General features: G+C 35.5%; 2 protein-coding genes and 1 pseudogene across 3 annotated transcripts in view; 2 read left to right on the forward strand and 1 right to left on the reverse strand.

Annotated features, from left to right (window-relative positions):
* LOC109111021 (ubiquitin-conjugating enzyme E2 E1-like) overlaps positions 1-24,011 on the forward strand; it is a 164,009-nt gene that overhangs the window by 93,150 nt on the left and 46,848 nt on the right. The gene's annotated exons all lie outside the window — the stretch shown is intronic.
* LOC122138485 (ribulose-phosphate 3-epimerase-like) lies at positions 1,057-2,434 on the forward strand. Its single transcript, XM_042731248.1, has 5 exons — positions 1,057-1,138; positions 1,385-1,524; positions 1,976-2,110; positions 2,187-2,273; positions 2,387-2,434. The coding sequence occupies exons 1-5, from the start codon at positions 1,093-1,095 to the stop codon at positions 2,432-2,434; spliced, it is 456 nt and encodes a 151-aa protein (XP_042587182.1). The 5' UTR covers positions 1,057-1,092.
* LOC122138372 lies at positions 5,335-17,679 on the reverse strand (annotated as a pseudogene).

The raw sequence follows: 24,011 nt of genomic DNA on the forward strand, positions 1-24,011 counted from the left end.
ACGTTATGGATGGGTGAGGAATAAAGTTTGCAATTCTTCATCTAAGTTTCTCACCCAATGGTGACCTGCAGGCATTCATAGCGATCCTATGGGCCCAGGGAACCAATGTCATCATTACTCAAATCTTTTTAAGTACCAAGAACATTTACATTATCCCACATTTTGGCACAGGAATGATACAACATGAATTCACCCACGACGTGTCACAATTTTGGAGGAATGTTACAAGAAGTCATTCACAGCTTAGCACTGCAGTGAGACAATTAAGTGTTATCTTATTTCCTTTTTAACATTTTAACTGTTAAGTGTTGACTGGATTTGCAATTGTTGTATGAATGTATTATGCTACAATGTGTAAAAGTTTGGGTTTTGCAGTTTTTAAAAATGTTTTTAAAAGAAGTCTCTTAAGCTAACCAAGGCTGCGTAAAAAATACAAGCACAATATGTTGTGTAAAATATTATTATTTAAAATGTTGTGTATCCCTGTGATGCAAAGCTGAATTTTTATCAGTCATTGCTCCAGACTTCAGTGTCACATGATTCTATAGAATTAATTTTAATATGCTGTTTTGGTGCTACTTTTTTATTATAATCAATGTTGAAAACAATTGTGCTGCTAATATTTTTGTCAGGATTTTTTGGGGGGCTGAGGGTTGATTTATTTGATTAATATAAAGTTCAAAAGACAGCATTGAGTTAAAATAAAAATCTTTTGTAAAATTATGAATGTTTTTACTGTAACTTTTAATCAATAACGCATCCTTGCTGACAAAAGTACTACTTTTTTCCAAAAAATCTTACTGACCCCAAACTTTTGGTCCCAAACTACTTTGCCCGCTTCTGTGACTAATAATTTAGGCTATACATTTTTGCAACTCTGTTATCCCATTTCTGTATGGTGTCTGTTTAATTTTGAGTTTCAGGTGCTATTTTGTACCGTATTAATTGGTAGAGCCACATATACAGGAGGTGATAAAAGTTGATGAGTTGCGTGTCAGAAGACATCTAACTCTTCTTTTCTTCAATCTCTTTCCTTCATCTTTCAATTTTCTTAAGGCATTTTTGTTCCGAACATCACATTTGGACATCCTAATGGTGGAATGTTTACGACAGAGTATCGGACCTGATCCATTTTTTGGTGAGTTTAGTCTTTGTAAAATTGCATCTACTCTAGTTTGTTTCATTTGAGGTGTAAATATCAGGCCCTCTTCTCTTTGGGACAGTTTTGTTAGTAATCCGCTAAAGTGGGTTCTTTCCTGTTTTCACTCTCTTTTTTTGTATTCTGAAATAAACATTGCGTCTAGGATAAACCAGATAAGTAAAACATTGCAGTGTTTGCTCTGTGTAGGTTTGAGGGCTTTGCTTACCCTTTGCCTTATTACAGACATGCATATGATGGTATCCAGGCCAGAGCAATGGGTGAAGCCCATGGCAGCAGCAGGAGCCAATCAGTATACTTTCCATCTAGAAGCCACGACCAACCCTGGCAACCTCATCAAGGAAATCAGGGAGAGCGGCATGAAGGTCTGTGCAAAACAGCCATTTTTGTATATATATAATGATTAACACGCTTACAAATTTGCATTGTAAAGCACGGTAAAATATAGAGAAAGCATATCATATAAAAATATTAATTAAATTATTTTATTCATTTAATTTATTTTTTGAGCATATTTTTGTTTAATATATAAGCAGATGCTTTGTGGCTTTTGACTGCTATGACCTTATGGCGCCCTCTGCTGACTAACAAATTATTTTCTTTTTTTTCTTAACCATGTTATAAAGTGCATAAATTAAACTGAGGTTAAATCATCTCCTAAGAATTTCTTTGAGCAGAACAGAAGTAATTTAACTGGTTTAAAAAGGAGGTGCCAGCAAACTCTTATTCTGATAAAAATCTTAGATTTCTGAAACTACCTAGAATTGCTTATAGTATAAATTGTAGCAACAGTCTTGCATGTTTTTTTTGATGCAGGTTGGTCTTGCCATTAAACCTGGAACAACTGTTGAGGAATTGGCACCATGGTCTGGACAGATTGATATGGCTCTTGTCATGACTGTAGAGCCTGGCTTTGGTGGTCAGAAGTTTATGGAAGATATGATGCCAAAGGTACGCAAGTGTGCAATCTTTTAGTCTCATTTTGATTCCTCAGACAACACACTAAAGATGCTGTTGTGTCCCACAGGTGAGCTGGCTTAGGAGTCAGTTCCCCTCTCTGGACATTGAGGTGGATGGAGGAGTCGGTCCAGACAGCATCCACAGATGTGCTGAGGTATAGCTGTCCTTTACTGCACACACATTCATTTTTTTATGAATGGAAAAAAGCAAGAGATTATTTGAAGAAGTGTTTTACTCATCTTTATTCAGTTTCTCCAACGTTTCTAGGCTGGAGCGAACATGATCGTATCGTGCAGTTGCTGTGGTGAGCAGTGATGACCCTCGTTCTGTAATCGCCCCTCCTCAAAAAACGTTGTTATTGATGCGATCCAGAAACGTTCTTTGGGACCGCTAAGCATTTTTTGAGTTTTTACCTCAAGTCTGTTTTCGGCCACCACTGAAAGTCAGTTCTACAGATTCTAAGAGTCTGTTTTTAATATATACATTTGTGATTGAAATGCTCAGTGGTGCTTGTGAACAGACATGGGACCCATTGCTGGATGTGCAGAAGGTGCGTTTGCACATCTACAGACCACAAGAACTGCCTTTGCCAAGACTCTGTGTTTTGGATTCAAGCAGATATCTACATCTGACCATCCCCCTCTTAATTAACCTCATTTGGTTTGATTAATCACATTTATTGTTTGTCATAGTACCAGTTACAGTGACAAATTGTTACAAATTGAGAATGCTGCTGCTGATAACTACTTCCAACATTTCAGTGTTATCAGGTTTGTTGATTAAAGAATGACATTGGAACTAAGCTGCATAAGCTCTACATACTGTACTACTCATTTGCTGCAGATTATGATAGTTTAAATGAATTCTGCTTGTTTTTTTTTTTCAACATTCCACCAGCGTGTGTTTCTAAAACACTGAAATTATAAAAGTATAAATGAAGAGACCTGTGGTATTATTTTGTGTTTTTTTTCCCTCTCTAATGAAATCCTACTGAGCGTAGCATTAACACGACAAGATGTTTCAGACACTGAAGTCTCCAAGTAAATCTACATCTGTTGACAGTTTATTATCTAAACAAATACAATGACACGGTTTAAAGTATCTCTTTTCTGAATGTATGTTTTGCATTCATGTTTTGAACGATTCATCTAAGCCATGTTTTTTTCATTCCGATCTGCTTCCATCTAATCAACTACATTTTTTTTTCTTTTTAACTAATTTGTTTCACTCAGATGTACAGTATGTCACAACACAGAAGAAAGTGATTTAACCCATTCATTAATGTGTGTAATTTTGAAATGAAATGTTTTGGAGTCAAAGAGGTATTGAAATAAGTTCAATGTTAATTGTCATCCACAGCCAGGACCTCAGCGATAGCAGAATCTGGGCTTGCCCTTCCAAAATATGATCCTTCAGCTTTTTGTGCCATTCTTCGGCCAAATCTCCCAACAGGTCGTATTCCTCTGCCTTTATACCACACTGGCATCAATGTTTGGATCTACAGAAAAATAATGGTATTATAAATATTAAGTATTAGGTATTTGATATTTTGTAGTCATAATTGAAAGGCGTGTTCAATTTTACATTTTGTTTTTCAGTAAAATTGTACCTCTTATATCCATTGAGCGTCAATGGTAGATCATCTTGAGGTTTTGGCTGCGTAAAACAAGCTAACGCCATAAGGATACAGAGCAAAGCACACAGATTCCTTACAGCCATGGCTTTGTGTCTGTCACTAGAGAAATGTCACCTGTAAAGAAAGAATGAATGAATAAATGGCCAACAGAAGCATATATCTAATATAAAAAAAAAAAAAAAAAAACTTTGCCACTTGCACACTTCGTCCCCTTGGAATTATAAAGGTTCTATCTGCATTCCAAGTAGTTTTTGAGATTTTTTGAGCTTCAAAGTTTTTTGTATTCCATTCAACTGTATAGATACAACTTTTTTGTCTATTTAAATAAAAAGTCCCAAAATGTACAGAACATTAAAAAAATCTATCACATAAATAAATTGTCACAGAATAAGAATATGTGAAAAACTCGATTTTGACAAAAATGTCAGACAACCTTATAAGGGGACGACTTTTGTTTCTATGTTTACATTTATACAAATCATAAAAATGATACTAATTAAAAAATATTTTACTGCTTTTTTTGTTATGTTTTTGGCAATTTAATGTTAGATTAATGCTAATCTGAGGCTGCTTCATTCTCTCATGTATATACTGTACAGTAATTTCACAGGATTCTTAATTGGAAATACATATTTTCGTTTCAGTAAAAGTCTTATAAAACCATATTTTGTAAATTACAATATATTGAAACTTACGGGATGTTGTAAGCTGTTCACACCTCGTGGTGTCTTATTCTGGGATCCTCAGCTGTCAGTTAAAATGATCCTTGAGTGGCAGAGGAAGCATAAATGTGTCTTCAAGGTCCAGCAGTTTTTTTCAGAGGATTTGTAATCTTACAGACTTGTCCTAACTGTTGAGTATAAGGAAAATTTTCTGAGCATCTTGAGTCGAGTTCTCAGGTTTGAGGATACTCTCGTCTGGATCCACTGATAGACCTGATCCACCAATTTTATACCCCCTCTGGTGGAGGGTGAAGACTGCACAGCTTGCCTGTACTCAAAAACAACCTTACACTAAATATGCATGCAAATTATTGTTGATAATTTGGATATGACGAGAACGGGATAACCCCAGCATATGTTGGAATTGAGCTTTGCCAGTGTATCAATGCTGACTGATTCATTAATACAAGCTCACTGACACTGAAGACAAGGTGCTGAAAAAGAAAAGGTGCGATGTGTAGCGTTTTAAGATATTTATTAAGAATATCAGATACAATATTTCATAAAATATACCAAAGAAACTACATAGAAATCTGAATTAAGATATTAAAGATTGACTATTTTAATATAAATATTGAGTTTTTATTAAAACGACAACAGTTAATAAGTGTAATGTAGTCAAAAACATTTCTATTGTGTGCATTAATAGCAATGCTACAAGGTGAGCCTCTCATCATTTTTCAGAATAATCTGACACTGCATCATAATGAAAGATTAAAGCAAATCTTTATTATATAGTAATTAAACTGGGAATGCCCCGCAAACCCTTATGCAGCTGAAGTTATTAACATGAACTATGCATATGTGAATCTGTCAATGTTCTGTGAGTTTGTACCCCATCAAGGCCCTACTAAAAATTATGTGGAAAGTGTGCTAGTGTTTGCTGAAGTTGCTTCACATGACCAGCTTTCGTAGAGATCTTGCTTCATTGCTGCCTTCCCCTTCAGAGAAAGCAAAAAGAACATTATTAGTAGTAAACAGCTTTTGGTGACTTTCTGCCCAAAAAGCACCCTGAATAAGCAATTCAATTTCATTTTCCATAGGGCCCTTTCATGATCCAGATTGATGTGGGTATAGTTGATTTGTTTCAGAAAGCTGAGCAAGGCATCTCAACGATTGCTATCAGATTAATGCGTTAAAATCACAGTGAAACTGTGCAAATAATGTCTAATTGTAGGTTTTTACAAATATTGGGGATGTGTAACAAATATCTGGGAACTATCTTTAATTTGTTTAGTTTCTTAACAAATATGTCAATTATTATTAATCTGATACCAGAAAAAAAAACCACCGTTGGTGTAATGTTTTTGCTTCAAATAAACGTTTAAAATACGCGTGGATGACATGCAAGACATTTATACAAAACTGTGTGGCAAAACAGGTTGGGAAACAAACTTAGCCTCGTGCTTTTATACAACACAAAGATGATTGAGGTTAAATATAATGACAGATCACATGTTACTGAATATGCAGTATACAGCTTTGCACTTACTAATTGGAAATTCATGCAATGTCCTTGATGGCTGAGGAGTCTGAATGAAAAACGGAAGAATAGAAAACTATATTTAGCCTCTTTCTGAACTTGCCAAAAAATACTGTTTTAAACGCAACAATATTTAGCTCAAAATGTGTCAAAAATAATTTTTTTCCCCCTCAGTTTCAGTACATACTCCTGTACAGCCAGGTTTCTGGAAAACCAAACAGGAATATGTGACTCTGAGCCCCAGCTGGGTTCTACATGTACATACCCGTCTGCGGGACGTCTCCACCGTCATCCCTGCCAGCACTCAAAGCAGCGATTCTTTTCTGAATATCTGTAAACCCTTTACATGACAAAAAAGAGCAATGGTTAACAAACAATTAAGGCAAGATTTTGAGATTTGCGGACTGCTTGCTGGAAGAAGGAATGTGGAGTAAATGTAATGTGTAGACTGAGTGGCATACCCCACTTTGAGTGCTCTGGACGCTGGCCACTGCCCATTGCAACTTTATGTTTTGCCCCCCAGTTGCGACAGCTCACAGCTGGTTGTGGTTGCTAAACTCAAAGGACCTTACCCTCTTCTGCTTTTTTAAGGATTTAGGTACGCTTGGCTTTCCTTTCTGAAGTATACAATTAGACAGATCAGAGAAAGAATGTGTTCAAACAAACCACTGGTTAAACTATTGCGTAAGAAATATGAATAAATATTCACACGTTTATGGTTAACAGCCTACTTAGGTGCTAGATTCCATACTCTGTTACCCACTCAACCTCAAAAGGCCATTCGTGTCTGACAGTTCCCAGGTCCAGCTGAAGCTCCTCTCAATAGCTGGGCTTGATAAACTGCCCTTTTCTTTGGAGAGTCCTCTGAAGGTTTCATTGCAATCCTCCTCATCAGACGAGCCTTTGTCACTTATTTTTTCAGTAAGTTCATCAAGCTTCTTTCTCTGAGCTCAAGCTCCTCTAAATCAGCTGGAGACAGATCCTCCTCTTTCTGCTCCACCTAAAGGGAGAGTCTAGAAGAACCACATGATGATTTAAAGTTAGTGAGGGTCTTCATGAGATATGTCCTATGGATAGAAGTGTTTCAGAGATGCTAATTTACGTTTTAATGGACTTATCCAGAAATGTTGATGACATTGTTCTCTTTTGACGTGGTGAAAACCAATAGTAAGGATACTGCTTTTTTTATACTTTATTTTTTTTTTTCTTTTCTGAGTAGTAAGGCTAATAAAGTGCCTATTTTTTCTTTTTTTGAAGAAGAAGAAGAAACTTTACTTCAGCAAAGATCATTACATTGAAACTGAATATTTCTAATCGAATCCTGCAAGAAAAAAAGGCAGCACAACTTTTTTTCAACATTGATAAAAAATGTTTCTTGAGCACCAAATTGGTGTATTATTGAGGAAATTTCTGAAGGATCAAGTGACACTGAATAATATTCCACAACTATACAGTTTTGTGTTACTATATTTTTTAATCAAATAAATCAGTCTTGGTGGTGAGCACAACCCCCGTCACAGATTTTTCAACAAACACCAATAAACCATACAGACCCCAAACTTTGTGTACAGTAGCCATACTTTTAAAAGCATGTCACTTTATAAACCTAAAATAATAACTTGCAGATTTACTTTCAAACTTCTACTGTTCTGCCGACTCCCCCATTCTATTACCGGCAAGATGAGTTTCTGCTACCAAACGGCTCAGAAGAGTCTCGATTGCTGACATAACGCCATGGTTGTTGAGCTCAATAATCTAGTGTCAGAGAGATACACAATTTATTTGTTGCATGACGACTATTTAAATTGATGGCAATGAAGTACAGTTTTATCAGTTTTACAAGTCATAATTTCCACAGATTTTGTCATGACTTTTTGACTTTACCTGTGGAGGAAGGTCATCTGGTGAGTGCTCCCTATGTGGGGCAGGACTATATATGATGTGCATCTCAGATTTCATCATCATCCTCTGAGTCTTCCAGGCTGTAAGAAGGCTCACGGTGGAAGTGATAGTTAGAGCTGCCAGCTGAAGAGAATGCTCATCTTGGAGAGGGAATGAGTTTTTGTCATCCTCTGTGTCTAGATGTGGTGTGCAGTCATCTACAGAGTGCAAACAAAACCCTGACTGTTATTTTATGAGGCAAATACTGAAATGAAATAAAGAGGAATTTCTGAGTCTATCCAAATAGCCTGGTATGGATTTTGTCATGCCAGGAATTCAGTTTGATTACTGTAATTATTTGGTAGTGTTTCTAACAGTGATTATTGCATTTATAGTGTTGTTAGGTTTATATTCCCAGCACAAGGTTAGCCCTAAATCTTGCTGAAAAGTAGGAAAATACATGGGATGGACCTGAAGGGGAAACCCCACTTCACCTCTACAAAGGTCTTGGAAAGATATAAATCCTCAGCAAATCTGTAAGGGAAATTGAAGCAGACAGCACATCTTACCAAAATGGGAAGGCCTGTCCAGACTTCTCTGGCTGTTTTGCAATATGACGCCCTTTCATCTCATCACCTCTACCATGAATTCCATTCTCCAGGATCTGCTTACAAGGTTGTGGACCAGTCCAGTCTTCATGTTTTACGAAGTCCTTACTCTGGGTTACGTCTTTCTCTTGGCTACCTGAATGCTTTAGAAAAGAAGGAAGGAATAAATAAACACATAAATAAATGTCACATATTGCATGGACTTATACCTGAAATCATGTGCTTAAACAAAGCTTTCAGAATATTTTAATTAAAACAGATTAATGTCTAGTATATCAATTCAGTAACAATCTGTACAGAAAACAAAAAGGAACAAACCCTGATGTGACAGCACTGGCATGCATGACTAATTTTGTGGATTATTTGGTTCAGTGAGAAAACAATCAAGTAGTTTAACACACAGTCGTATCACTGTTAGCAGTCCAAGAAATCTCAGTGGGAGCACTTTGCATCATTTTGTTTAGCACACTGGGTAGATAAAGCTCAAATTTTTCACACTAACACCATTGCAAACCGTGTTATTCTTAATTGCCGATCTAATGCAGTTGTCCTTACCATTTAAAATTCAAAGCAGCTAATTCCATTGAAGGAACTTTTTGGGGTAATGGTTTCTTTGCACGCTTCAGTATTTGCAGTGTTTGCCATATGACGTTTGCTGATTTCTCCCTGTCAGATGTGTAAGAACAGAAACATACGAACCAGAAAGTATGGGAGGTCGAGAATAAGCAGAGTTCTCAACGCCTAGATTAAAATCAAGAGGATCAACAGGGAGTAGCCGTCTGCCTTTTCTCATCTTAAAGGAGAAAGAAAATATTTATTTTTAATTCTCTAGATCCCAAATATTAAAAAAGTAACCATGTCATCCATCTATCTATCTATCTATCTATCTATCTATCTATCTATCTATCTATCTATCTATCTATCTATCTATCTATCTATCTATAGAATAACTTTAAATAAAGGTATCCTACTATACAAATCGTCACCTCCCTGACTTTCTCATGATAACAAATAAATGTAAAGTAAAACATATTTTTAAGAAAAAGAAAAAAATACAGGAGGGAAACAAACACTTTGTCCAAACCCTGTTTTTAAATTTAAAGTGCAAAGTGGGTAGTATATGTGCTACATGCCGGTTCAAATTCATACCCCAGGCCTGTTTCTCTAGTCGCTTTCCTGTCAACTCTGAGGCCTATAAAACTAAAACAGATTTGAACAAGGACGTGAGCATAGCCTTCAAGCAGCTGGTATTCTGCCTAAAATTATAGTCCCTGGTTTTCATGTGGTTGTTCAAGTTTACACTTTATTTATATAGCACATTTAAAACAGCCACTAGACTGACCAAAGTGCTTTACAGTAAGAAACAACATCATAAAATTAGGAATATAAAAACTGGCAACCTCGAAGATAAATACCTATGAGGCAATACAATAGGCAACAGTATAATTCCATAATAGGCCCATGAAAACCATGAGTTTTTCAAAAGAAGACTTAAAAAATAGTCAGCGCTAGGGGGCCGTTCTGTGGTCTTCAAAACCACCTCCAGGTGCTAAAGTGAGGAATCAAAATCACTACAATAAGAAACCGCAAGAGATCCCAAATAAATTTGTAACAAAACTAAAATAAGATTTGAGCACCAGAGGGCGAACACACACTACTGTTTAACTGAAAGAACTGCTAACAAACTGATGCCTGGTCCAGCCTCTATTTTTTCCCTTTACCCAATAACATCAGTGTCATACATTTTATAGTGGACATTACCAGGGCGTAAGTGGCGTCTGTCGACCGGCTCAGACTGCTCATGCCTTCCTGGGTCCTGGTATACAGAGAACCGTGCTGTGTGGATGACAAGAGTTTTTACAACATCTTTAACATAAATCTTTGATCTCAGACAAGAGACTCTATAATGATTACTGAGTCCTGACTGTTCGAACACCATTTTAACTAATATAAATTCAAAATTATATGTTTTGATTTTAGTAGAGGTTTTTTAAACGTGGTTCTCTTGGACCTGTCATTAAAAATTACGACATAATTTCTTTTTTTTTTTCTTTTTTTTTACTAAATTGGGTTTTTCTCTCACATAGCTCCCAATGTAGAAGCTGCAGACATACAAGCAGGTCCCAAATCTAAAGAACTATTTAAATATGTTGTTTATCATTATCTAGCTAGCTAACGTAGATTAGATTTAGCTACAATACTGATAATGACGAATTAAATCCTGAAAGCATTATTTAGAATGGGTTGTAAATTAATTAATTAATAACTTATTTGTTTTGCCCCATCACATAATTCCCGAAATTTTCCCAGTAAAAATGTAGTATAGTGAAGCATGTTGGCTACTGTATAATCGTGAAGTTACATGTAAACTATATTTGTTTACAGCTATTATTTAAAACATGCATTATTTAAAATAAAAACATTATAAATGATTTTTAATTGTAGTGAATATTTATATTTTTTTTTTCCTTTTTGGTAAAGAAAATGCCACATTTAATAAAAAAAATTATACTTTTTATAACTATAAAGCTATGTTTTAGACAATGCTTCTATGGTTCAGTTCTTTGGCTACATGTTAGTAGTGTTTTTTTTTTTCCACAGACATTTTGTTCTTCATGTTCCTTTGCCTTATTAAATCAAAGAAAAAGTGAGAGCAGATGGCTGCTGTATTGTTTGGACAGATGAAAGACATTCACTGATTACTTTAGATTCTTGCATGACATCAGCGTTCAAAATGTCCCTATATCACAAAGGAACAGGACTTTTTACTTACTGTGAACTTCAGGCATGCTGTGCGTGTCATCATCTCTCGGCTCTATGTAATGGAAATGGGGGTTAGGGAGGAACAGCAGCGAGAGATGAAAAGTTAAACATAAGAAGACAAGAGACAGAAAATAAGTTTTGTTTGTTTGAGGGGGGATATCTGTTTTGGAGTGTTTTTATATTGTGTTCAACTAAAGCTAACACTGCATCAAAAAACAAAAAAAACATGGTTTCAATGGAATTTCAATTTCAGCAACACTGTTGGTGTTTGTTGGCATTTATTCATATTGTGACAAATATTATGCACATTATTAAAACATTTTGTAATTTTTTTTTTTTTTTTTTGTTTCAGAACATTGTTAATTCTCATTTGACCCAAACAACAATATTTCCTTCAGTGACCTCTGTATTTAGGACAGACAGAGCTTGAAAATTGGATAAAAGAGACACACTCAGGTCCAGGCACAGAGAGAAATAAGACATGTGACTGTGTAAGGAGTAAATCACATGGATGATTCGGCCCAGCCAGTTCTCTCTCTCCCTCACTCCCTCGGGATCCCTCTCTAAATCCTTCAAGTTATGAGGCCTCTCTCCTTCTAAGCTCTGCCTACAGTGTTCCTGCTGTACAATTCATCTGTCAGACATCGCTTCTTCAAAATTGTTTTATATTAACGGATGACACAGTATGAATCAAATCTCATTTCTTAATAACTATCTGACTTTCTAAATGGATAAAAATCCTGCTTGAAAATGAACAAACAGAATGCAGTTTGCTAACTGGTCCAACTGAATGCTTTTTACAATCATACGATATTTTCCTAATTCTTTATGTATTAGTATTGCAAAACTGACAGTTTTTGAATGTTTTTATTTTACTTAGTTTAATAAAGTAACAAATGTATATTTATTACACTTTTTCACATTCTATTCCGTAGACTTAGAACCTATGTCCAAATATAATGATTAAATTTGCTCATGGTTCAATTTAAGGGTAGATTGGCAAGGATTCGAGTCTCAGTCCTAATTTTTTTTAGGGGGTAATAGTGTGTATTATGCGCAAATTCCCATCTGTGGACTACTTGAGATTAATGACTCTTGCTCAATTAAACAGGGCTTTTAAGTCTACCTCTGAGGTCAGTTTGAGAGCTGGCACGGTCACTGTTCAGACCTCTTGAAAAGTGAATTCATGACCTTTGCACTCCCAAAACGCTTGAAGCGTGAGCGTACATTCTCATGGAACCATTCTAGAGTGCCAATCTTAAGGATTCTATAGGAACAAAGACAAAAACAAGAAGAACAATATTATTATTCAGTCAATCCAAACCGATCTCATGAGAAAAGTAGGATTTTTTCCCCCTCAAAACTGTTTATTTGCAGGAAATGACCTTTGTTTAGGGTTGTGGTTTAGTTAAATGCATGCAGAACTGGTGAAGATGAGTCATCAATGCAAAGCAGTCTCAAGTAAAACAGTCTCAAACTTGGGCCTTATTTATGAAACATGAGCCAAATTGTTTAGAAACCATTCTTACGTACATTGTCCCATTGAATTGAATTTGACAGTTTACAACAAGTAGCCTTTTCTGTATTACTTACACAGAAATTTGTTCTGTTTGTGTTTTACTTTTATTTTCTCCTCCATGTTGTTCCTTTGACGTGTGTCATGAAGATATACTGTAAATCCCACTCACGTGTCTGTCAGGTGCTCACCTGGCCATGTGGCATGGATCACAAACCCAACCGCGGTCCTTCTTGTTAAAATGGCTGCAGGACTTGCAGACAAATAGCTTGCAGTCTAGACACTGGTGCTTGCTGTTGACAAGGAATTTGAAGGGCTGCAGACAGCGAATGCAGAGAGAATCGCTGAGTTTAGGCTGATATTCCAGCAGCTCTCTTTTGGTGTCCTCTTTCCTTATTTTGGTCTTGAGTTCCCTGGATGAATAATAATGAATAATATAAAAAAGTTGTTATTTTAAAGTTTTATTTATTATAAAGTTTTTATTTGTAATGTGTATAACAAGGGTTATGGGCTCTTGTTCCAGTGGTAACCAGTTAAACAGTGTATTTCAAACATGAAATATTGTTTGACATTGACACACTAGTGATATGGGAGAACTGGCTTTAATCGAGGTGGCGAGTGCCACCGTCAGCGCTGGACAGGAGAATTTTTCAAATTGTGGAAAGCTGACTGTGAAACAAATTATTTGTTTTATAAAAATTATGGAATTAAATTTATGACCAGTTATTATCAGTTTATAAAGTATGGTTTCACTCTGAAACAGGTTCTTTGGTTTCGTTTATTGTACCAAGCTATTCTAATCTAATAAATTAAAAGTTTAAGGTCCGTAGCCCTCTAGTGGTCAATGCACATAAGATTTATTACTGGCATCTGTTTGATGGTGTCATATGACACAGGTGCAACACATACCTGAGGACGCCAAAAACGTGTACTGGTTGTGGATTTAAGGAAATTGGGATTTACTGGTAACGATCACTATTGAACTGATCTCAATCTGTGGTAATCGGTCAGGCTAATCACGTCAGGAGCAGAGAAAAACAACAACATAGTAGGCCAAACGGATATATTGCCCTCTCGAAGGGCACCTTTTGAGTGAAAACAATCATGGCCCCATATTGAAGGTCGTTCCAAACTGAAGTGCTCAAATCTGGCCACTTCAAGGGCCCTTCGGAATGAAGGATTTCGACTGGGTACAACTGATGGACACACTTCATGTTCCCATGATCCTTTGCGCAGAATCTTTGCTTGAGGGCGGCGTCCTCCGTGTGGGCATGTGACTGATGATGCAGAAGGGGCACTCAAGAACAGTTGTTTTGGTCCCCTACACCCTTCAACCCTTCGAAAGCTCTCACCTGGAGGGTAAAACCCTTTGAAGGGATAGGGGATAGGGATAATACGTTACGTTTATCCTACCCGTCAGATTTTCCTACCATGGTTTTACTGCACATGCGCACAACTCATATATTGCCTCCCTTTTTCTCATGGTGACTACAACAAAATATTTATTTTATCTGCATAACTGTAAATTGTAGGTTTAGGGTTGTGGTAGGTGTAGACATTAATAAACCATAACTTTACAGTAGCATTTTTTTTGTTGTCGTATTGTACTTACACCTGGTTTTAATGGAGGTAGCAAAATTTTGACAGGGTAGGACAAATCGATCAAATCCATACACTATAGGATGCAAATTTTAAAATCTACTTTTGACATTTTAATTAAGATACAATGATAAATGACAATTACATTTAATGTATTATTTTGGTTTGATATTTAACAGCTGGTTGGGTTCTTATAAGTCGAAATCTTTTTTTTTTGTTACTTCCGGTTGAAAATCGTTTCTGTACTTTTGGAGTGAAAGGTAGCCTATATGCATAGTCTTTTACTATAAAGTTAAACACCACATAAGGAACAGTTTGCACCTAATTTGAAAGTTAATGACATAAATTCATTAACACTCAATTTGCAATTATTGAACCATTCTGATGGCTGAAATCTGATCAAAATTTCTTTTCAAACACTGGGTGGGCCCATTTTGCTTTGGATCATCACAACAAGTCAGCATAATAGATAGAGGAATGGCTCCATCTGTCTTGTTCCCTGGTGTTTTCCTTCTATTTCTCAACAACCTCCATTCTTAAGGGTGACCAATTTCTCAAGCTTTATGGCCTAAGTGATGGCCTTCTTAGCACAATGACCCCTCTGTGTCACAGAGTGTAGCATTTAAAACGGGATATAGCATTAATTTCTGCTAAATCTGCTCTTCAGCAAGGAAAAAATAAAAAAACTGCTAAGAGCTTTCCTCACCACATCATGTTGACATTGTCTGGGTGTGCCCTGTGGTGCTCTTTCCAACTTTTATTTTGGCAAAGGTTGAAATCACTCCAGCATAATTCCAAGTGTGACTGAAATATCTTAGCATTACAGCATACTCCACCTTCCTAGAACAGGACGTATGAATATCTGAAGGACTTATGGAAAATACTCTTAACAATTTTAAAATGTTAAAATGATGTATTTTTTTATCTGACACGTAAGTAATCTCTTCCAGATTTCACTCCATGATACACAACAATGAGCTTATTTTTTAGAAATGTGACATTTGAATCTAAGTTAGCCATAGTGTCTGAACATGTATCAAAGAGAGTTAGAACCAACAGAGTAATTTTATAACGCTTTCACGTAAAATATATATTAAAGTTTGAAAAGGATATTTGACAGTCGTTCTGTCAATTTGGTTCGTCGCAGGCTCGCATACGTAGCAACGTTTTTATGCCCTATGAGAAGTTTATCATGTATTAAGTGATGTGTTAAGATATCTGTACTAGCAAATACATCAGTGAATGTTACAATCACATTACCCCACGCATATTTTCCAAAAACTTGTTTTAAATCAACATCTCACATCCTCATCCGACTCACATTAAAACAAAGTCTCCGAACTACTATTGTTGACAGCGAGCCTCTCCTATCCACTTTGTGAAGAGAATTGTAATAGAAAAAATGTCGTCCCTCTGTGATGTCGATATCCTTAATATTCGGAGACACATCCTATTACCCTCCTGTAAATGACTGGAAATTTAGACATACGGAAGCTCGCAGCCGGTTGATAATGGGTCCTGATGGCGCCAAAGCATAAAATATTGCTTGGGAGGAGTAATGCTTTCAAACAAAAGAAGAGCTGGCGAGAAAAGGAAAGGGATGTATGTACAGATAAGGGACTTGTAATTTAGGGTGTTCAGGATGTTTGCACACAAACGACGACCCAACTTTGTATCCTTTATCAGTTTTGTATTTGTTTAATCTCCACATTTCAATTCTATTAAAAAAAAAAACCTTATCGAAAAACACTTGAAAGTAACACACAAACAGCAGCTTAAATTAAACTACTCCACATATAGGAACGAGTCAGCACAAAACAGTTGCACCGATCTGTGAAGCCTCATTACGAGAAAATTATTTTTACATGCACTTTTATTCTGTGCAGCACTCGCATGCAAAGCTAGTACTTAATGAATTCAAGGAATCGGTGTGCATGAACACTTAAGTAACCACATGTCTGTAGATTCTTGACGCTTATTACTTAATGGATTAAAGAAAGCGGATGGTTAATGGGTCCAGACAGTAAGGAACACAAGAATATCTAATTATATAATCACAATGTACTGCATTCACATGACCTTTTCTTGGCTTAGCTGAGCCATTAAGCCATCCTTTCAAAGAGATAAATACAAAAAGGCCAATTAACTTAATTTTAGTGACAATTTGTTTTAATTGTGAAATTTTTAGTGAATGGCCTTCTCTGTTCTTGACGGGGTCATATGATGCTTGCTAAAAAGAAGATTATTTTGTGAATTTTGGTGTAATCAATGTGTTCATGCGAATTAGGTGCAAACAACAATAATTTTTCACATAATTGTACATTTTGTTTGCTTCCTCTAAAACGAGTCGTTTTACAAAGCTTATCGTTCTGAAAAGTTGGGTGTACCGCTGATTGGCCAGCTATCCAGTGTGTTTGTGTTGGCTGAATCGCACTCAAGCAATGTGAGCGAAATTTTACCAGGCCCTTACCACATCAGTTCCCAACAGCAAGATAAAAATTACCGCCTTCTTTCTTTTGCACAACGTTTGGCGGTGTTATGCAATCTTCCACACGTTGACGTAGACCTGTGGGGGCGTGTTAGACTGAGCCGTTTTAGGGGGGCGATGGTTGACTCTTAACTTTTATAAAGAATATCTCTTTGTATTTGAGATTTCAGTCTTTGCAAGTTTACAGATCTTCTTTATGCACCCAAGAGCTTGTAACACTCCAAAGAGAAAGGAAAAATTTAAATCGCATCATATGACCCCTTTAAGAAAAGCAATTAAACTATAGACATGCTTTTGGTACTTTGAAGTTTATTTAAAAAAAGAAATTCTCTTCATAAAAAGTTATCCACTGAAAATGATTTCAAATTTATATAAGATATGGGTTCACATTAAGCTAAGTGTCTTGGAACTGTTCCTGAGATCCATGTTTTTGAGCAGTATAAATTAATGACAGATATTCCCACAGATTCCTGTCAAATGATAAATCCCAGATATACAGACTAATGAAGACCTCTAGTAAGCACAAACCGAAACAAACAGCTTAAGTTTTCTTACCAGATCGATCGAATATGAGGGCAAGCGTGTATCCCGATGAGGCTGGATAATAATCAGGCGGAACCATTAAGAAATATCAGTGATCAGTCTTTTTTCGATAAGATGAAATTTTTTAGGTTGCAATTTAGGAACATGTTCTGAAAATATGATCAAGAGTGTCTCACCCTAGTCTATTCTCTTCTTTTCTTTACTTGAGGTGGAAATCTCTCTGGATCACCTGCCAGACGTACTTAGCCTCATCATCTGTCAACCTGGAGGGAATCAAACTCTTCCCACATAACTGTTGCTAGGCATCATCTTAAATCTCATGCAGTAGAATGAGGGAAGCCTGTGAGGCAAATCACGGTGCCCCTTTGGTACCAATCATGTAGAGTTTTTACTGCTTTACCTTTAAGACTATACAAATTGTGGGTGGTCAAAAGTGTCAAATATACCATTATCTATGTGTATGCTAAAGGAATGTTTTCTCAAAAAAGAAAACAACATCAGTTTGTTTAATGGTATACACAGCATCAGCCAGTTAGAATCAGTAAGTACTTAATTTTGCTTTTTTAAATACTGGAATAGTCATGTAGAGAGCAGTGTGATCTAGTTGTTACAGAGCTACTAAAAGAATGATTTTTAGCTCTTATTTAAGTTCCCTTTGGTCAAATCCCATGACATAGTATTTAAAAAGAGGTTTGTCTATCTTCCCTCTTAATGCTGAATTATAAAGACCCTCTTAATGCTGAAATTATACAGACCCTCTTAATGCTGAATTATTAATGAGCCCAAGACATTACTGTATTAGTACCCTACGGTGCATTTCAATTCGCTCCCTCGCATTTGCTGAGTTGTGCGCATAGCGTCGGCGTAAATGGAGAGAACGCAATAGTACGATGTGCATCATACAGTACATTGAGGGAACAAATTAGTAAATCGTATGACAATTTATTTATTTTTTCTGTGCATGTCATGTATGTAAATCACGTGAATTATAAAGACATTAGTCATACACGTTTATTCAAAGATTCACTATTTCCTTTCAAATGCAAAGGGCAACTAATCAGCAGTTCTTTAAAAAGAAGTTAAACTATGCTGTTTTGCTGGTTTTTGTCTACCAATATATTTACCAATATTAAAGCAACAAGAAGACAAGAATTTACTACCCTGATTTTGCCATTCTTTCTTCGTAAAGGGAAGGGGGCTGGGGGTTGTACTGACATTTTGCGCAGCCTTACAGCAGACAGAGTTTCAAACACAAAATGTGGAAAAAGTCTGTTATTATCCACACCATTGCAGAATAGTATTTCTTACTTTACATTTGAACAGAGTGAAATTACTTCAGAGACTTTTAGGGAAATTATTAAAATGAATTCAGAGGTTCTGTAAATTAATTTTGTAACACTGTAAAAAACTAAATCAGTAAGTATTTGTTTATTTATATTGGAATTGGTTTTCATTTCTTCCATTCTACTGTGTGTAAGTCTCTGATATCCTACTACTGGCCCCTGGAGGTCTTAAACAAAACGGAAAAACTGGTATGGATTGTTAAGCAATAATAAAAAGAAGTAATGCGGCTGCCCTCTAGGCATGCTACTTCATTCATACAGTAACATGAGAAGACCCAAAACTGATGCACAGAAAGTGATGGCAAGCTTGTAGCTTCCAAGGAAGAGGGATTTAAGGATTTGAGAGGAATGTTGCAAAATCATCGATGCCCTATACAAATGCCAAAACATTTAATAATTTCACACCTAAAAAATTGACACAGGCCCTCTTCTTGGGTTTTTGACATTATACAGCCTAATAACAAGTATGTAGTAAAATGTTTACCTGGACCTGATTCAGCAGCCTGTGGTAGTCCAGTGGGATTTCTGCTGACCAATTTCAGGCAACTGCCGTGCTTATCACATGCTCCAGTTAACTGTGGGGTTGGACGGCCACTGAAATATTTAAACCCCACCTCAGTGTTCTGTTTGAAACAACTTCTGATTTAATCTTGTAAATTAGCTGCAGCAAAACCTGGACAATATTACAGCTTAATTCAGCGTAATGATCACAGTTTTCTCAAGATTGTGTGCCAAGTTGGTTTGAATGGCATACTTCAAGTTTTTATATATGCATCACAAAAGCTTTCTCCACTAACAACATTTTTTCCCACTATAGGCTATCTGGCTGCATTGCAAGTTGTTTACATTGATTACCACTGAAGAAGTATATTTTCTTTTAATTACATGTAATGCAGTGGGTTTAGTTTATTTAGATTTATCATTAAAACAACGATTAGGATTGCATTTCACTGATACTCCTCTCCTTAGTTTATTTTATAATGTAGCGTTGCGTTTGCTCTTTGAGTCTGCCCTTACCAAAAAGTAGTATACTTCAAGTTTATTTTATTAAGTATATATAAGTAAAGTTCAAGTATATTTTGACTTTTGTAAGGTATAAGTCAAGTATACTTAATTGTCATTATAACTATATATCTTAGAAGTACATAAAGCCCATTTCTGAGAAGTACATAAAAAGAGTAAACTAAAAAGTATACTTTCCTATTTTTAGTTTTAAAATAAGTATACTAATAGCACACTTTGAATAAACTTATTTTTCGTAGAAGGGTGATAATAAATTTTTTTCATGAACAAACAACTTGGTCTATTTGTCCATGCTATTTTATTCTTCTCAGTATGTGTGAACAGAGAGGATTTTTGCCAGAATTCCACATAACTGTTCATTTTAGGGACCCCCTCAGTAGCGATTCAAATTCAGTGGGTTCATCCATTTGAATTGATTTTCTACCAAAGAATTGTTTACACTATTGCTATTCAAAGCAAGTTTGAAAAAGTTATTGCTTTGCTCTGACCAATAAGGGAAAAGCACCATACCACATGGACTTACATCCAGAAAAAAATATTCATTCTAGGCTACAGTGTGACTCTGATTAAGTTTGTCCAAGTACTTCTTTGGCAATGAATGTAAAATGTTTAAACCATTTGCAATTTCTCCTTAATGAAGGGGCATTTATTCATGACTGTGGGAAAATGACAAATCCCAAAGTACAACTATGTTCAGAAAGTTGTTGAATATCTACTGCCTATGAGTTTCTAAAATACCTTACATCCTGAAGCTTGGTTTGTTCTTCTCTTGTGAGAATATAGTGGAAGTGCAGACTTTTATCTGGCAAAGGTTGAGTTTGATTGTAATTATGTTATGTAATCTGACATTTATGGTGAAAGTACTGTTAAAGCATACTATTTCTTTGTTTCAGGTATAGTAAATGCAAATAAACATAGAAAACCCAGCTACAATACATGCTGTACTGAGGAGCCCAAATTAAAAATAAAAATGAACTGTCAGCAGAAGTTCTAGTTGGAAGAGGGCGTCGTTAACAAGAACAGCCCCCCTCTGCCGATCAAGAAAAATAGCCAACATCTCTAATGGGTTCTGAAATATGCTGCAGTGGATGGAATTATATTTGCTTCAACAAAAAAACCGAATTAACTTTATAAAACTGAACGTAACTTTTTCCAGAAACTATCAAAAATGCCATTACAAAAATAGAAGAAAAAACACAATGAAAATGAAAAATTGACCAGTTCGCGACAAATGCATACACAGGCTCTTTCAAATATGCTTCATTCTTTGTTGATGCTTTTTCAAAGATTAAGTTTTTAAACTAATCATACCGCGATGTATTGCATACAAATCGCCTTAGGATTTTTAATATGCGCCAGCTTCGCGAGTGACGTCTGTGCTTACCCAAGGTCCAGAGAAGCACCTGTCCAACAAAAAAGCTCACTATCCAATCAGAGTACGATCACTGTTAAGGCCTTCCCCAAGAGAGGATTGTGTCAAACAACACTAAGCGAAAAACTGCGTCAGTGTAAGCAAAATCTAAGCAAAGCATTCAGAATCCATATGATTAGCTTAAAGCTAATCTTTGGAAAAAACATTAACAAAGAATGAAGCATACATTTAGTGAGCCTGTTAAACAAAGTACTGAGTTCATTTTTTTTCATTTTCATTGTGTATTCTTTCTACTTTCTTTGGCAATGGCATATATTTGATAGTTGCGAAAAAGTTACATGAAGTTTTATAAAGCATCTATTTTTTTTTTTGAAGCAAATATAATTCCATATAAGTGGCTCCCTATTGTCATGGTGTAGATGGCATTTTTTCAGCGCCTTTTATACAAAAGTACAATGTGAGTTTTTTGAGGGCAAGACATTTATAGTTTGTACAACATGGGTTTCCTACTTTGTCTTTAAGGTCCTAAGGCTGCATCTAATTTTCTGTAATTTCTGGAGTTGTGTGCCCCAACTGGGATTTTTTTTTTTTTTTTTTTTTTTTTTTTACAAAAGATGTGTGACCCATTCACCCTGTATGTCAATCCCTCACTGCATTGTTTTGGTTATATTAAATATTTTTATTTAAACCATGACATTCAATCTATTAATCTATTTGATCTATTCAACTAACTATCTATTCTAAATTCCAGGGCCTCTACTCTATTTAATAATAATTCAACAATGGTTGTTACAGCACATTCTTGGTAGCTTTTTCCTTACTTTCTTTAGAAACAATCTTTCATCACTTGAATTAATTGTGCTCGGAAGTTTTGTTTTGGTTTGCTTGCTATAGACAAAGAAATGGGTTGCCTATCAGTTTTAGACTAAACACAAAGGAAATGGCAACATTCATATTGAACCATATGAGATAGTTGTGATTTTTCTTTTTCTTTTTCAGAACATTTTTTTGCTGATGGATTTTGTGGATAAGAATATGAAAATCAAGGGTAATCATACAATAACTCTTCACTTTGATATTTCAAAAAGCATCTTATTCTAATTATGATGAATACAAAAAGTAATGCACGTTAATGACAAATAAATAAATAAAAAAATACACTGCCTGGCCAAAAAAGAAAAAAAGTCACTAGTTGGTTTAAACTTAAGCATTACTAGGAAATAAAAATAAAAAGTTTATTGGATCATGTTTGTAGTGAGTAACAAAATTGTGGGCATGTTATATCATTTGTGACAATACGTTTACACCCTACCTGTGCAGTGCATAGATTTTTATTCTTGATGATTGACCACTCCGCATCATCCTGAGCTTATTCCTTTTAAAGTTCTTTTCGATGTGCTATTCCAGACCATGCTGAGCTGAGCAACAAACCACAAACTCAGTAAGGAAGTTTCAGTCCTTAAAAGAGCTGCAAGATTCTAATACCCCTAAAATGAAACAAAACCTTTTAAGGCTATAGCCGCACTTTTGCTGAGCCAAAAATCTAAATGATTTTCAACTGAGACATTCAAAAAGGCACCCGCTGTCTTAATATTATATATAAAATAATTATATTATATATTATTATATAAATAAATATAATATATTTTATTTGGACAAACATGTAAGTCTCCAAAAAAAATCCCCAAACCTAGAGGACAATGTTGAGACAGTTTGTAATAATCTTTTGGCGGTTAAGGTTTTTTGCCGAGCTTGGTTTTGGTTTACAAACAATGTTGTCCATCCATTATTGTTGCTTGGGTATTAAAAAATGCCGGAAATCAGTTGTTTATATTCTACTGAATGAGGCAGCAAAATTATGCTAAAAAATAATGTAAGGATTAATGTAATTAACAAGAGATGTCCATGATTTGAATGTGAGGGAAATACTTTGGGAAATACCTTGGGAACGATTTTTGTAGTTTGCACTGGACATTATTATGTTGTTGCCCTGGTTTATAATCCTAATTATATATTATTTGTTCTGTATTTCTCTAAGCAGTATGTGAATATCAGTAATTCCAAGAATTCTCAATTCAGATGCCAGTTTTTATGTTTGCTTGCAGTATTATTTATCAGCAAACACACTAGTTGGGGCACATATTGGGCCATTATAACAGGAATTGTTACATTATTGTTTTAAATTACAATGTAATCCCTTTGTGGGCTGAAGTATTTTTCTGCATCCACATGAAATAAATGCCAACCGAAAGCAACGGCAATCAGCGCATAAAGTATTTTGTGTAAGGACCTCTTGCTTTCCTCCTTTTTTTCCCTCTTTCTTTCTATTTTTTTTTGAGATTCAACTATTACAGATGTGATCATTTTCTTTTTTTCATATTTATATTGAAGTGTCCTCTACTGATGTCAAATTTATGTTCAAATTTATGATGGTGATTAATCTATTGTATTACATATGTATTATTTATATTTCCTGGTCTTGTGCAACAAGAATGTAATTGACACACAACCCACCAACACACACACACACACACACACACACCACACACAACACACACACACACACACCACACACACACCACACACACACACACTACAACACACACACAACATATATATCTGGCTAATTCTATATGATGAGGTCCCAAAATTCCCTTGGTTTTTCAATCTCCACAAACTGGCTCCATTCTCATAGCACACTTCTTGTGTTAGCTAAAAAAAATAATAATAATAAGTTCTTCCTACATGTGTTCTTGTTGAATATCGTAAAAGATCAATGTTAACAAGGACTTCAGGTAAATAAAAAGAGCAGCTTACAACAAATTTTAAAATGCAGGTGGAAAATTATTTTAAAATAAATTAAGTTGACTATTATGTTAAAGCATATTTATATGGATAATGTATATATAAGGACG

This window comes from Cyprinus carpio, chromosome B9 (genome assembly GCF_018340385.1).
Source record: "Cyprinus carpio isolate SPL01 chromosome B9, ASM1834038v1, whole genome shotgun sequence".
Taxonomy (NCBI): Eukaryota; Metazoa; Chordata; class Actinopteri; order Cypriniformes; family Cyprinidae; genus Cyprinus; species Cyprinus carpio.

Excerpts from the sequence above, each read along its gene's own strand:
- LOC122138485 (XM_042731248.1), top strand. The coding sequence starts at position 1,093 with ATGGTGGAATGTTTACGACAGAGTATCGGACCTGATCCATTTTTTG. Across the intron at positions 1,139-1,384 it reads CGGACCTGATCCATTTTTTG|ACATGCATATGATGGTATCC; the intron begins GTGAGTTTAGTC and ends GCCTTATTACAG. Across the intron at positions 1,525-1,975 it reads TCAGGGAGAGCGGCATGAAG|GTTGGTCTTGCCATTAAACC; the intron begins GTCTGTGCAAAA and ends TTTTTGATGCAG.